This window comes from Aplysia californica, unplaced genomic scaffold (assembly GCF_000002075.1).
Source record: "Aplysia californica isolate F4 #8 unplaced genomic scaffold, AplCal3.0 scaffold00122, whole genome shotgun sequence".
NCBI lineage: Eukaryota > Metazoa > Mollusca > Gastropoda > Aplysiida > Aplysiidae > Aplysia > Aplysia californica.
Genome location: NW_004797392.1, coordinates 1,349,524 through 1,363,264, shown reverse-complemented (window position 1 = coordinate 1,363,264; position 13,741 = coordinate 1,349,524). Strand labels below are relative to the sequence as shown.

At 41.9% G+C, this 13,741-nt stretch overlaps 1 protein-coding gene across 3 annotated transcripts in view; it reads right to left on the bottom strand.

The window, feature by feature from the left end:
- Positions 1 to 12,171, bottom strand: part of LOC101848512 (UDP-N-acetylglucosamine--dolichyl-phosphate N-acetylglucosaminephosphotransferase) — a 70,666-nt gene extending 58,495 nt beyond the window's left edge. For all 3 annotated transcript variants that reach the window (XM_005096169.3, XM_005096170.3, XM_005096171.3), the window contains exons 1-5: positions 11,828 to 12,171; positions 7,555 to 7,675; positions 6,276 to 6,489; positions 2,742 to 2,888; positions 710 to 794 (exon numbers count right to left, since the gene is read on the bottom strand). In XM_005096169.3, the coding sequence (XP_005096226.1) occupies positions 710 to 794; positions 2,742 to 2,888; positions 6,276 to 6,489; positions 7,555 to 7,675; positions 11,828 to 11,988 (728 nt within the window). In that variant the 5' untranslated portion in view covers positions 11,989 to 12,171. The remainder of the gene's footprint in view (positions 1 to 709; positions 795 to 2,741; positions 2,889 to 6,275; positions 6,490 to 7,554; positions 7,676 to 11,827) is intronic.
- Between the last annotated feature and the right edge of the window lie 1,570 nt (positions 12,172 to 13,741).

The window sequence follows — 13,741 nt, the reverse complement described above, 5'->3', positions numbered from 1 at the left end:
AGAGAGAGAGAGAGAGAGAGAGAGAGAGAGAGAGAGAGAGAGAGAGAGAGAAAAGAAAGAGAGAAAGAGAGAGAGAGAGAGAGAGAAAAACAGCAGTTGTACAAATTTATATTTATGCCTACATGAGTTTCTCTGTATTGATTGACTTGTGCATACACATGTGTATGTATGTGTATTTGCGTGTGTAAATGTGTATGTCTGTGAACATGTGTGCATGTTTGTGTGTCCGTTCATGCGTGCACGTATGCATGCACGTGTGTGTGTGAATACACTCACCAGTTATGAACTAGAAGAGCTAGACTGACCGCCAGGAATGGCATCAGGTATGCGTGTGTGCATGTGTGTGTGTGTAGTTGTGTGTGTGTATGTGTGTGTGAATGTGTGTGTATATGTGTGTGTATGTGTGTGTGTATGCATGTGCATATGTGTGTGTGTGTGTGTGTGTGTGTGTGTGTGTGTGTGTAAACACTCACCAGTTATGAACCAGCAGAGCTAGACTGACAGTCAGGAACGGCATCATGTATGTGTGTGTAAGTGAGAGTGTATGTGTGTGTGTGTGTGTTCGTGAGTGTATGTGTGTGTGTAAACACTCACCAGTTATGAACCAGCAGAGCTAGACTGACAGCCAGGAACGGCATCATGTATGTGTGTGTTAGTGTGTGTGTATGTGTGTGTGTATGTGTGTGTATGTGTGAGTGCAAACACTCACCAGTTATGAACCAGCAGAGCTAGACTGACCGCCAGGAACGGCATCATGAAGTAGATGGAGAACACGTGGCCCAGACGGTGCTCACCTGCCCACAAGAACGGAGGTCAAGGTCACTCATCGGCAGTCATTATATCTCTCTCCCATACATCGAAACATCCTTGACCCACTAAAATAGGACATCCCACTATTAATCTAGGTCCCTACCAACTTGAGTCATTTGCGTACATGAACTTTAACACTTTGCAGTCACACAGCCAGCACTACAAAACACCCCATCTGGTAGGGTTGGATCTTGCTCACTAAATTTGAGAGTGGCGATTCGCGATTCAAAGAATTGCGAGTACACGAGCGCTCGTGGAACTGCGGCAGAACACTGACTGAAACGGAACAGTGTCATATCAATGCCACTTGGCGAGCACGAGTCCCACTCTTGATGTTCCGCCATCCTCTCCGCCCCACACCCTTTGTTGCGCTGCTCTATCTACTGACCTCAATTAGTGACCCCCATAAATTCACACCCCCCCCCCCCAACCCCATGATTCGCTAAAACAATGGCTCCATAAAATTCCTTCTGTCTATTGGTTGGACCCCGTTCATTTTGTTTTAATAGGGGATTGGGCTATACCATCTTTTGTAAAATAAAGGGAGCCATACTAAGTGTTCCGTTCCGTTCTTGCGCTCGTGATTCGACTCAGCAGTAGGTTAAACAAGCCACAAGGTGGTGACAGCGACAGGGGAGTGAATCGGGAATCAGAAGGCGATACTGTTCCGTGTTCCGCTGAAGTGAGTCGCGAATCGCGTTCCACAGGCAAGAATGGCGATTCAGTTCCGTTCTCGCGCTCGCGACCCAGCATTACCATCTGGTCACCCAGTCAGGGGAGTGATTGCAACGAATTTCTCGGGCCTTATAGGCAACCGGAACGGATAATTTTCACTGGTGCATTATTGCACCAAGTGACTGCAAAGTGTTATCTCTTTATCTCCGGCAAGCCGCTCCCAGCAGTTCACAGTTCGGCAGTGGTCTCGGGCACATTCCTTTACGACGACTTCGATGTCAAACTAGTTTTTGGTTATTTCAGAAAACAGGTCTCTTTTACCGGGAGTTCATTCATTAGATCAAGAACTATCAAAATAGGTTCACCTGTTTTGATTTAATGACCAATTTAGTGATGTACATATGCACTTTTAGATTTCGTACCAAAAGAGGGCCCTGGCATTGTGGATTTACCCCCCTAGGAGATAAAGAGCTAAGGGGCAACGTTAACTCATGGTTCAATTGTGAATTTTTCACACTCTCACCCACACAATTTTAATACTAATGGACAGCATTTGCATAGCACTTTTGTTTAACAAGTACAGAAATAACTGAACATTGTGTTCTATTAAAAATAGTAGAAAAACCAACCACAAATAAAATAAATGAACAAACAAATGAGTAAATAAATAAACACAGTATGTAAATAAAACACATTCCCCTGTACAAAAGACTACTTCTCTTCACTCTTCCTTGTGCTTTTTACATTATAATGGCGCGGTGTAAGACATCCACCTATCTTACGCGGCCAATGAACTCCTTGAAATTGATGACCGTCTAAGACAAATTAGACTGAACCTCGTTGTTAAGTGTCTTAACAGAAGCTGAACCTGGATGTTCAACTTTGCAGGTGTATATAAAACTGACAGTGTTTCAAGGCAAACGATTATAAATGCTTTGCCATCCAAATTCCCTTATGATTTATCACTAAGATTAAACTTACACAATTAGTGAAATAGAAAGAAAAAAAGATTTTAAAAAACAAAAAACCGGAGAGACTGACATTCAGGCAAAAGGAAAGGAAAAAAAAAAAAGAAACAGAAAGAGAAAGAGAGAGAGGAGAGGGGGGAGAGAGAGGAGTGGGAGGGGGGGGGGGAGAGAGAGAGAGAGAGAGAGAGAGAGGCAGAGGGAGAAAAAGATAAAGAGAAAAAAAGAGAGAGAGAAAGAGAAAAAGAAAGAAAGACAAAAGAAGCTGAGTGGCAATGTGCACCGACTGACCCTGCATCTCCAGGAAGTTGAAGACCAGCACGGAGACGGCGATGACACACGACTGACCCACTTCCAGGCCGTTGACCCCCGAGTGGATGTTGATGGCGTTGGTGCAGAACACAGCCAGCATACCCATGTACAGGTAGTACAGAGGCCCTGGGGGCGGAGGGGGAAGGCGAGAATTTTTTGTTATATTTTTTATTAATATTTTGTTTTTGTTTTTTGGGATGGCAGTGGATTCGTGAGTGTGTGTGTGTGTGGGGGGGGAGATCAGAGATTCTTGGTTTATTTCAACGATATACTGATGACGGTGTTATAAAAGTTACCCCGCAATACCTTTATAGAGAGTGTGCAGCGGCCAATCGGTTAGTGCGCTCGTCTCTGAAGCAGAAAGTCCGGGTTTGAGCCTCGGTTTGGACACAGAATGTTTTCGCCACCTCCTGCCCACCCAACAGTAACGGGTACCTGACTTCCAGTCGGGGAAGTAATGACGGCCTGGAAATGAACAGGCCACCCTACCACAATATGCCAAAGGCCCAGGAAGTTGTCTCACTAACAAGGCAATCCCCAATGTCCGGATCGGATGAAGGAACAACTTTACTTTTTACCTTTATACAGACCGGTTTTTGTTTTATATATCGCTTCAATGACACACTGATCGTGTCATAAAAGTTACCCCATAGTACTTTGTCTTTCATACTTAAGGGTAACATACATATTCTTGCAATGCTATAACAAAGTGAAGCCAGAGGGCTCGTGGCTCGTAAATACCAGGTGAAACTAGTACACTGGACGCCACCACCCAGGACGGCATCTTGAGGGACAGGGAACCTTAGAGTGGGGCGTATTTATAATACCTTGCTGCCTCAAAATCAGTTAAGTCCCTGATTTGTAAGATCACGAAGACCGATATGAGGAGCGTCTCTTACGCGTTAATTGTAAACGCATGAGAGTGCAAAACCATTTGGAGCGTTCAAAGCCCATAAGTTCTTGGGAACAGGGGAAAAAAGATACCACCATCCAGAAGGTACCTATTGAAGTCTGAATGATCAAAGTGAGATCATTACGACGCTCAGGCCTTATATACCGAGGGTCCGAAGGTAGAGGACAGTTAGTTAGTTAGTTTTAGATCAGAGCAGAGTAGCGTAGACTAGAGACGAGACCAGACTAGAGTACGCAGAGGACATAGAGGTAGGAGCTAGACCAGGTTAGGCGACGGGTAGCGACGATATTCTTGTACACTGCTAGATAGTCGTCTGTTCGACAAATGTTATAACCAGTGTTTCAGGAAATAGTAGTTACCCTTCTGTAGATCAAAGGTCCTCGAAGCTAGTAGCATGTTTTGTAAACGTCACACATTTCATTGTTGTTGATGATTAAATATTTCAAAAATATTACAGCGTGAAGTTTTCTTGTCATCTTTGACATAGCCTATGCGATCACGTGTCAGAGTGGTGTAACCAGTATAACAACACCTTTTTTTAATACTGTGTTACAATGCACCTGAGGCCAAAAAAGAAAACTGTCAATCTTGATCTTGACTCAGTTTGACTCGAAGTCACTTCCTTTGCTATTTTTCTTCATGAAAAACTTCATTCAAGCCTCTGAAATTCAATTAGCTTATAGATATTTAATGTTTTTGACACTTGAACTGAAACATGGTAATATAATACTAGAGAGAAATTGTCTAACCTTTTTAATAAAGTTTCTCATTGTTTGTTCGACATGTTTCAACCAATCAGCATCTTTTCTACAAGGCAAAGTGGCAATGAGTGACTACAAAGGCTATGTGCTCAGAGGGTGTAAAAGTTAGACAGTTGCACATGACACTGTTATATACATTGGGAGGTTGGGATGGGTTAGGGTGACAAAAGGTTGTTGGTTTTTTTTAATGTTTATTTTTCAGGATTTTTTAGCAGGGGTTTTTTTTTTGGGGGGGGGGGGTGTTTTTTAATCAAAACCAGGGGAGTTACAATCGTATTTGTTCAAAATTGGGAGCATGATTCCACTGAGCAATTGACCTTAGAAAGTCTCAAAAAGAACACATCACACCTTTATTGATAAAGCTACAGCGGCTACCAGTTAAATCTAGAGTTGATGACAAAATTGCTCTTTTACGACACAAGTGCATGAACAACAAAGCACCGCAATATCTTACAGACCTCACTGAGTCATACATACCATCAAGACATTTGAGATCTGCAGATGAGAATCTCATGAGAGAGCTCACTGAAAAGTCTTACAGAAAAGTGAGTGGAAGAGCTTTTTCTTATCATGCCCCTAAAATTTGGAATTCCCTCCTATTTTATACCATCAAAGAGTTTAAGAAACATCTGAAGACACATTTGTTCAACAATATCTTCTGACAGTAGTTGTGTATGTGTGTGTGTGTGTGTGTGTGTGTGTGTGTGTGTGTGTGTGTGTGTGTGTGTGTGTGTGTGTGTGTGTGTGTGTGTGTGTGTGTGAGAGAGAGAGAGAGAGAGAGAGAGAGAGAGAGAGAGAGAGAGAGAGAGAGAGAGCGCGCAGATGTGTGTGAATGAAGGTGGGTGTAGGTGTGTGCTGTTTAATGGTCTTGGTCTCACAATGTGAATTTTCTGTGAATTTTCTATCTTTTGATTTGTCAGTTAAGTTGAGTGCCAATTAAAGCCTTTTAGGGACTAGCCACTATAAATTCCCTTCACTATTATTATCATCATTATCATTATCAAATTCGTAATGATGGGCAGCCTTGTAGTAACGAAAGGGGTAGTGAGAGAAGGAGTATGAGAAGGGAGAGAAGTTTTTTTCCTTTTCCCCTATATCGTCTATAGTGAGACAAGGAGTATGGTGAACGGAGAGAACAAGGGGGATATCCTGAAAAATGCTCTATTGAGAAAATCAAAGATAAAAGTTTTGTCCCTTGTTCAGTTTCTTTAAAAGAGAAGGAGAGTTTTCTCTATGACCAAACATATGTACACAGCAATGAAACCAAACTTCTCCTATAGATAGGGCAATGCTCACTTTTGGTGTAGGTCAAGATTTCTGGAAACCCCCAAAATCTGGGTTAGCCTGCTTGTCCTTAAAAGCGACTGTATATATATGTGAGACAATGTGGTGAAATCAGGCTCTCGTCAATTTTGGGGCATGTAGAGTTATTGGTATCATCATAAAACTTGTTCATTTGTCTTGCTTTGGATGAAAAAAATATTCATTTATCTTGAATAGAAGTCGAGACATTTGAGAATGAAGGAGGTGGGGGTCACCTGGTTTCAGAGTTAAAATTAGGGAGAAAATGGCCCCACAAGGTGAGTTATTTTCCTTTGCTTAAGAGTTCGTGGTAACTGAATATTTACATCTTTTATGCCTTCAATCAACGTTTTTCAGTAAAATCCACACAGAAATTTATTCTTTAATGGGCATGAAAGGTACTGGGCCAAAAAACAAAAATTCGATAAAAATTCACAAACCTGAGGAAAAATGTAAGTTTCTTCACTTTGATTATTTTGACGAGCGCCTGATTTCACCACGCTGCCTCACAATATATATATATATATATATGCTCACCAAGCGTGATACTCCATCCGAGCAGCCAGCGTAGTTGGACCGGCATGACGACGTTGGTGGCGTTGATGTTGACAAAATACACCGTAAGCAGCGGCAGCGAAGCAAAGGTGGGCAGGAACAGTTTGTCACGCCATTTCAGGTCGAGAACGTCGTCAGCAAATCCCAGGAATATCATGCAGCAGATGGAGAGAAGGGCCGCCAGGTAGTGGATGTACTGAGTGAGGCAAAGTTGGGAGAACAATAAGGGTTTACTGGAGTAATGTTTTGGGACGAAGATTAAAATTACGGCTTTGTAGTAAATGTACTGAGGCAAAGTCAGTAGAATGATACGGGTTTACTGAGGCCATAAGTAGTACACCGTACTAGTAAATTAAAATTACAGATTCACTACAAAATTGTTCATCTTAAGACACAGGAGTCAAAAATAACTTTCAGATTGAAAGGGGATTTTTTAGATTAAAAGTTATACATTACACATTAAAAATTCCTCTTAGGAACAACACAGGTTTACTGGGATATTTTGGGACAAAGTCAGTGATATATATATTATTTACAGGTTGAAAGAGACTACTATGAAACAGTCAATTGTATATATCGCAGACTGAAAGTAATGTATTATTACAGATTGAAAGGGAATATTCTGAAACAGTCGGAAATTCACAAAGATATCTAGGAACACAAGTAGTTTTGAGACACAGTAAGAAATGTAATTATTTTACAACTTGAAAGGGAACATTTTGAGACTGTGTAAACTACAAGTGGTCCCTGTCAATTGAAATTACAGATTCACAAAGTTATACATTTTAAGACAGGGTCAGAAATAAATTACAGATTGAGAGAGGAATTTTAAAGACAGAATCAGTCATTCATTACAGATCAAAAATGGATGTGCAGTGACAAAAGTCAGGTACACATTATAGGCCTATTATAAAATAACACTTAAGAGGCCAGCACTGCTCCTTTTGAGTCAGTATACATATGTTCTATGATCGCAAACTATACAAGGACTTGCTGTGTTAACAATAGCAAGAAATAGATTTTTTATGAGTAAGACACCTCTTTTGAATAATATTGGAATTGTCTACAATTCTATTTTTCCAGGTAATAATGCAAGTTGATATAACATTTTTCAAACACATGATAAAGGAAAAATATTTACTTTTATATACTTACTCAATCAACTTTCTGCTTGCTACGTTACAGACTACTGACATTGTTGTCATGAAAAACATTTTTTTGAAATTCTGTATTTGTCTCAGAAGAACATCACAGAACTCACCTCATGGTGTGGGAATTTACCGGGTGTGTTTTCAGCAAGTTGTTTATAAAAAGGAACAGGCATGAACAGGAACATAGTGCAGAGAAAAACTGCTCCACACACTACTCCAAGCGCCTCGGGACTGGAAAAAAACAAAACGACGAACAGATCATTACAAATCAAAATACAGTTGAAACTTTCTAAGATGGCCATCCAATCAATATCGAGGAGAAAAGTGGCCATCTTGGACAGGTGGCCGTCTCTACACAGTAGTATTATATTATAGATTGTAGAAAACACACAAAACAGGAGTCTGGAATTGGCCTTTTGTATGGGAAAGGCGGTGTCAGTCATTGGCCCTCCCCTCACTCTACTACTGAACTGTAGTATTATAGGCCTGGAGCATATGGAGGAGGCAGACGTAAAATAAGACGAAAGGGAATTAATTTACTTTCACTACCGTCTCATGCTCAGTATCGTACAGCCCTTTTCTTGTTCATTTACATCTTGAAGAATATCGACTTGAATTTTGTCCCAAACATAAGAACATAACATTTGATGGTTTTTATTCTACCTATATCACACTTATTAAATCATATATATATTAAGTCTCTCGAAGTCCAACCCCTCGTCCACGCCGTGGGAGATGGAAACAGGACAAAGTAGGGGATAGCTGGGTCTGGGTGAAGTACGGTGTGACTTTATGTCACTGAGGCGTTACGCTAGCCGTGAAGGCCGACCCGGGTCACCCCGAAACGTTGCTGGCCAACGGGGCTCTGGTGAAACTGCGACTGGCTTAGCAGGCCGGCAGTGGATATAAACATTGCTCAAGAAAACATAAGGAGACACAAACGGACTGATCAAAACGGAAAATGACCTGGCGAGAAAAATGGACAACGATCAAGAAAAAATGAAAAAATAGGGACCTGGAACATTTGCAGCTTGACAAATAAAGAACCTGAGATAGTGGAGTTCATGACCCAGAACAAGATCTCCATCATGGGCATTACAGACATCAGGAAAAAAGGGACAGGCACAAAAGAGATCTACTCTAACTTTGTCCTCATTTGGAGTGGGGTAAGAAAAGAACAAAGAGCTGAACACGGTGTGGGCTTCATCATACACCCTGACAAAGCAAAGGAAATATTGAATACGGACTTCATTTCTGAAAGACTCATCAAAATCAGCATTAGAGAGGGCAAAAAGACCACAAACTACATTCAGGTGTATGCACCGTGTAATAGTAATAACTCCTACTCAGACGAAGAAAAGGACTCTTTCTTCGAACAACTCTCGGACTTAATTAGCAACATCCCAGACGAGGAAGACCTTTATGTAATGGGAGACTTCAACGGAAGAGTCGGAGAGAGAAGAACACCGTGGACAAAACACCTGGGTCCACACAGTGACCACAGAACACCATGCAATTATAACGGCAACCATGTACTGGAACTGTGTGCAGAGCACGACTTATTCATCACCAACACCTTCTTCCAGCACAGAGCCTCTCAGATCTACACCTGGTACAGATGGAACAACATCATGGTCTCATCACAGATCGACTTCATATTAACGAGAACACGAATGCGGATCACAATCACAGACTCAAGAGCCATCCCCAATGCAGGCCTGGACACAGACCACAGGCCAATCATCACAACGTTGACCACCAAGAAAGAAAGAAAACCAAAAAAACATAAAAGACATCAAGAGAGACTAAATATGCATAAACTTGGAGATGATCAGGTGCAGGCTCAGATCAGAAGCACGTTAAATGAAAAACTAGGCTCTATCAACTCTACAATACTAACTGTAGAGGAAGCTTGGGATACCTTCAAAACAACTCTCCTGGACACAATGAAAGAAGTCTGTGGTACCAAGAAAACAAGAGGAAAACACAGAAAAGCAACAGCCTGGTGGAACGAAGAAGTTAAAGATGCTATCAAGGAAAAAAAGAGACTGTATAATGTATGGGTCTAGTCAAAAAAACGAAGAGGACTACATTAAATATAGACTTGCAAGAAGACACAGTAAGAAAGTCGTTATAACATCAAAAGAAAAGTCATGGACCCAGTATGGCGAAAAACTAAGTGAAACCTGCAAGACCTCACCAAGAGAGTTCTACAAGATGGTAAAGACAATGAGAACGAGAGACGAATCCTATGTACCCACCACTGTCATCAACGATACTAATGGAGAAGCTCTGCACGAAGAGAAAGAACTAATAAAAAGATGGGAAGAATATTTTCAAGAACTATTAAACCCATCAGGAGTACAGGCACAAAACACACAGTGCCCATTCACCGCCAACTACCCTGAGCACTCAGAACCTACCATCCTGGAGAGTGAAGTGAGAGAAGCACTGAAAACTAGTCCAAAGAACAAGGCAGCTGGAGACGATGGCATCACAACCGAAGCCATCCTTGCATGCGGCGAAACCGGAATACATTGGCTTACAATCATCTTTCAAAAAGCATGGAAAGAAAGGAAAGTGCCAGCAGACTGGCAAAATGCGATAGTGGTGCCAATATGGAAGAAAAAGGGCAGCAAGTAGACTGCAACACCTATAGAGGCATATCTCTTCTCAGCCATGTGGGGAAAATGTATGCAAAAATCCTAGAGCAACGTACTCGCGCAAAAACCGAACATCTTCTCAGTGACGCCCAATTTGGCTTTAGAAAAGGAAAAGGGTGCACAGATGCAATCTTCGCACTCCGACAACTGTGTGAGAGGGCTTTGGAATACGACAAAGATCTCCACCTCGTATTTGTGGATCAAGAAAAAGCCTTTGATCGAGTAAATAGAAACAAGCTATGGACGATCTTAGAGCAGTACGACATCAAGGGACAACTGCTAGACAACATCAGGGCTATCTATGCCAACAGCAGAAGCGCTGTCCGAACTACCAGTGGAACATCGGACTGGTTTCCAGTAACATCCGGAGTGAGACAGGGCTGCAATCACTCCCCTCTGCTCTTCGTGATCTACATGGACCAGATAACAAAAGAGGCCAATCCAGACCCAGAGGCACTCAACGAACTCATGTTTGCAGATGACCTGGCAATGATTAACAACAAGACTCAGCTACATGAGCATATAAACCAACTAAATGCGAGCTGCGAAAAATATGACATGAAGATCAGTATAAGCAAGACCGAAGTCATGACAATTAGCAGGAGACCAGGTAAAGTGGATATCAACATCAATGGATCCCAACTAAAACAAAGCAGAGAATTCAAATACTTGGGCAGCATTTTCACAGAAAATGGAAAATTAGATCCAGAGATAGAGACTAGATGCCAGAGAGCCAACGCAGTCAGCTACCAACTGGGCCCTCTCCTGAAACATCCCAATATCCCCCATGAGCACCAAGGCGAAGCTCATCAACGCCATTTTCCTTCCAACGCTCACATATCAGTGCCACACATGGACTCTAACAAAAGCCCTAGAGAGGAAACTGGTCACATGCGAGATGAAATGCTTAAGAAGAGCGGTCAACAAAACAAGAAGAGACAAAATTAAAAATGAAGTCATAAGGGACACCGTGGGAGCAACACCAGTCCTACCACACATTGAAAAACAAAAGGTCAAGTGGTTCGAACACCTCACGCGGATGACCTCAAACCATCCAGCTCTGAGAGCATACAACATTAAATATTCTGGATGGAGAGCCAGAGGAAGACCAAGGCGACGATGGAGTGAATCTGTGGCAGACACCCTTAAAGATCATGGGATGTCCCTCCTACAGGCCACACGACTTGCTGCAGACAGACACCTGTGTCTCCCCGCGACACCCCAGGGTACAAGCGGAAGAAAAAAGTAAAGTAAAGTATTAAATCATAATTGCATAGTAATTTCACACTTTGGACCTTCCGGGGGGATTCCCACAAAGGGTAAAAAAAAGTCTGGGGCTTACAGGGGGCACGCCCCCCCCCCCCCCCTCCCCCCGTTTTCCCTTTGATGTTTTGCATTAAAGGTTTGATATTTTTCTTGAAAATAATTGATTTTGTGAGTTTTAGTAGAGGCCATATTGTGACCTGCAGCAAAAAAAAAATACTGCAGTTTAACCCCCGAAAAGTAAATCAGTGCATCTGTAAAGAAGACTGTTAACTAGAATCTAGATCTAGAATCTAGATCTAGATCTATATATGGTAGTCTATTGTTGTGTGCCTGAAGTAGGCTGATGAAGGCTGAATGAGTGAATGAAAGTAAAAAGAAGCCTACCGACGAAATGGGCAATACAAGACAGTACAAATGATAACGACATGCCTCCTATACAGTGAAGAATGCTTACACTTTCTCCTTGCTCCCTGGCTTGTTCAAGTCAATGCCAAATAAATTTGCTTTGATGAACATCTCTTTGAACTGAGGAATGACTCGAACGCAAACGTAAAACGCCACAACCGACATCCCAGCATTGATGGCGATAGTCAAAGCACTATCACCAGTCGGCATCTTGAGTGTTTGAAAGAATCACAGCTTAGAATCAGGATCAAAATGTATGATCATAAATCAATTAAATTCTGGAACGCTGAACAGGCTACAGCAGATGTCAGTGTGCAAGGTGTCCCCTTTTATAGCAGACAAACTGAAAGTAGACATCTGTAGCACTTCCCAGTCAACACGTTTCCTATACAAATGACGTCGTGAAGTGTTCACATTGCCTGATTAGAACTCTAATGTTTACTTCACAAACGTTTTGTTAATGATGCTTCACTAATCTTTTCTGACCATTGGGCCAAGAGATGTCTTTCAGGGTACTATTTTTAGTTACTAGATTTATATATAATTGAAGCTGAATCAATGAACAGAGGATTAGATTATATTTCAGATCATCTTAGGGCCTACTGAAGGTTTAACTCATTTTGGCTTGTCAGCTTTCTGTCTCTGGCATACTCAGTCTATAGTACTTCCGGTATAAACACAAACAAATGCTACAAGATGGATACCGCCACAGAAATAACGGTCATTGTAGAGGGGCACCACAGGAGTCAAGCTTTCTTTGTGGAGGATCGATATTGGGATGTGCCACTGCACGAAATTCGGGATATTCTTGCTGCTCATGAGCTTGATCTGCCCCCTCAATACAAGTTCATAACGAACTCAAAAAATCTCATCGCCACACCTGCCGAGCAGTCGGTCACTTTGAAGAAGTTGATGACTGACGCACAACCGTCTGATGAAAGTACAGATTCTCATCAGAAAACTGAAACACGAACCATTCATATTGCTCCTTTACTATCAAAGACAAGAAAATGTGGAAAGGGTACAGATTTCCCTGGCTATACCACCTTCAAATCCGAGGACGGAGCAAGTTTTCAGTTTTGTGAAGAAGCAGATCAGCAAGACCGCGGCAGTGAAACAAGTCAGCCTAACGAAAATGAAGAGAGCCCGCCGTATGGGTCACCTCGTTGTCCAATGCATTCTTTCAGACATGTTTTCATGAACCTGCATGACAAGTTGGATTGGAAGATGCTGATCAAAGTGTTGATGTTCTTCATGTTCCTGCTCACCTGTTTGCTGTTCTTGCTGACTGTGATGGTGCACCTGGTGAGACATGACATATCTATATTATATAGATTTAGATTTAGATCTAGATCTAGATCTAGATCTATAGAACTATAGATATAGATCTAGATTCTATATTTCTATATTCTGGTCATTAAATTGTCTCAGACATCTATATGATAGATAGGTGCCCGTTTTACACAGTAAAATTAGGGAGGACTTCCGTAACGAGCGACCACTATTAAATCTAGATTTTTCTCAATGGCTTCCAAAATCCTGATGGGAGACCGAAAGCCACTGTTATACCATATCTGTTCATGACAAAATTACGGTAGTTTGCGCATTTTTAGGCCCCGTTTAAAGTTTTGTAGGTCTGAGTCGGGGTTTAGTAGACTTGAATCAAGGCGCAGCCATTGTTGATCACGCAGACTTTATCTACTTCCGTTGTTTAGGAGCGCAGAGTTGCCAGGTTTTCTTCGGTTTCTAACCAAACTCTCACCGTGATTAATTCTAGCAAAATACATTGTATTATTATTAAGGAGGAGGAATTCCGCAACGAGCAACCAATATGAAAGGGATGAAAGAGAGTTGTTAGGGTTAGGGTTGGGCTTAGGGATAGGGGTAGAGGTGTGGGTAGGGTCTGGGGTAGGGGTTGGGACAGGGGTATGGGTAGGGGTTGGGCTAGAGGTATGGGTAGGGG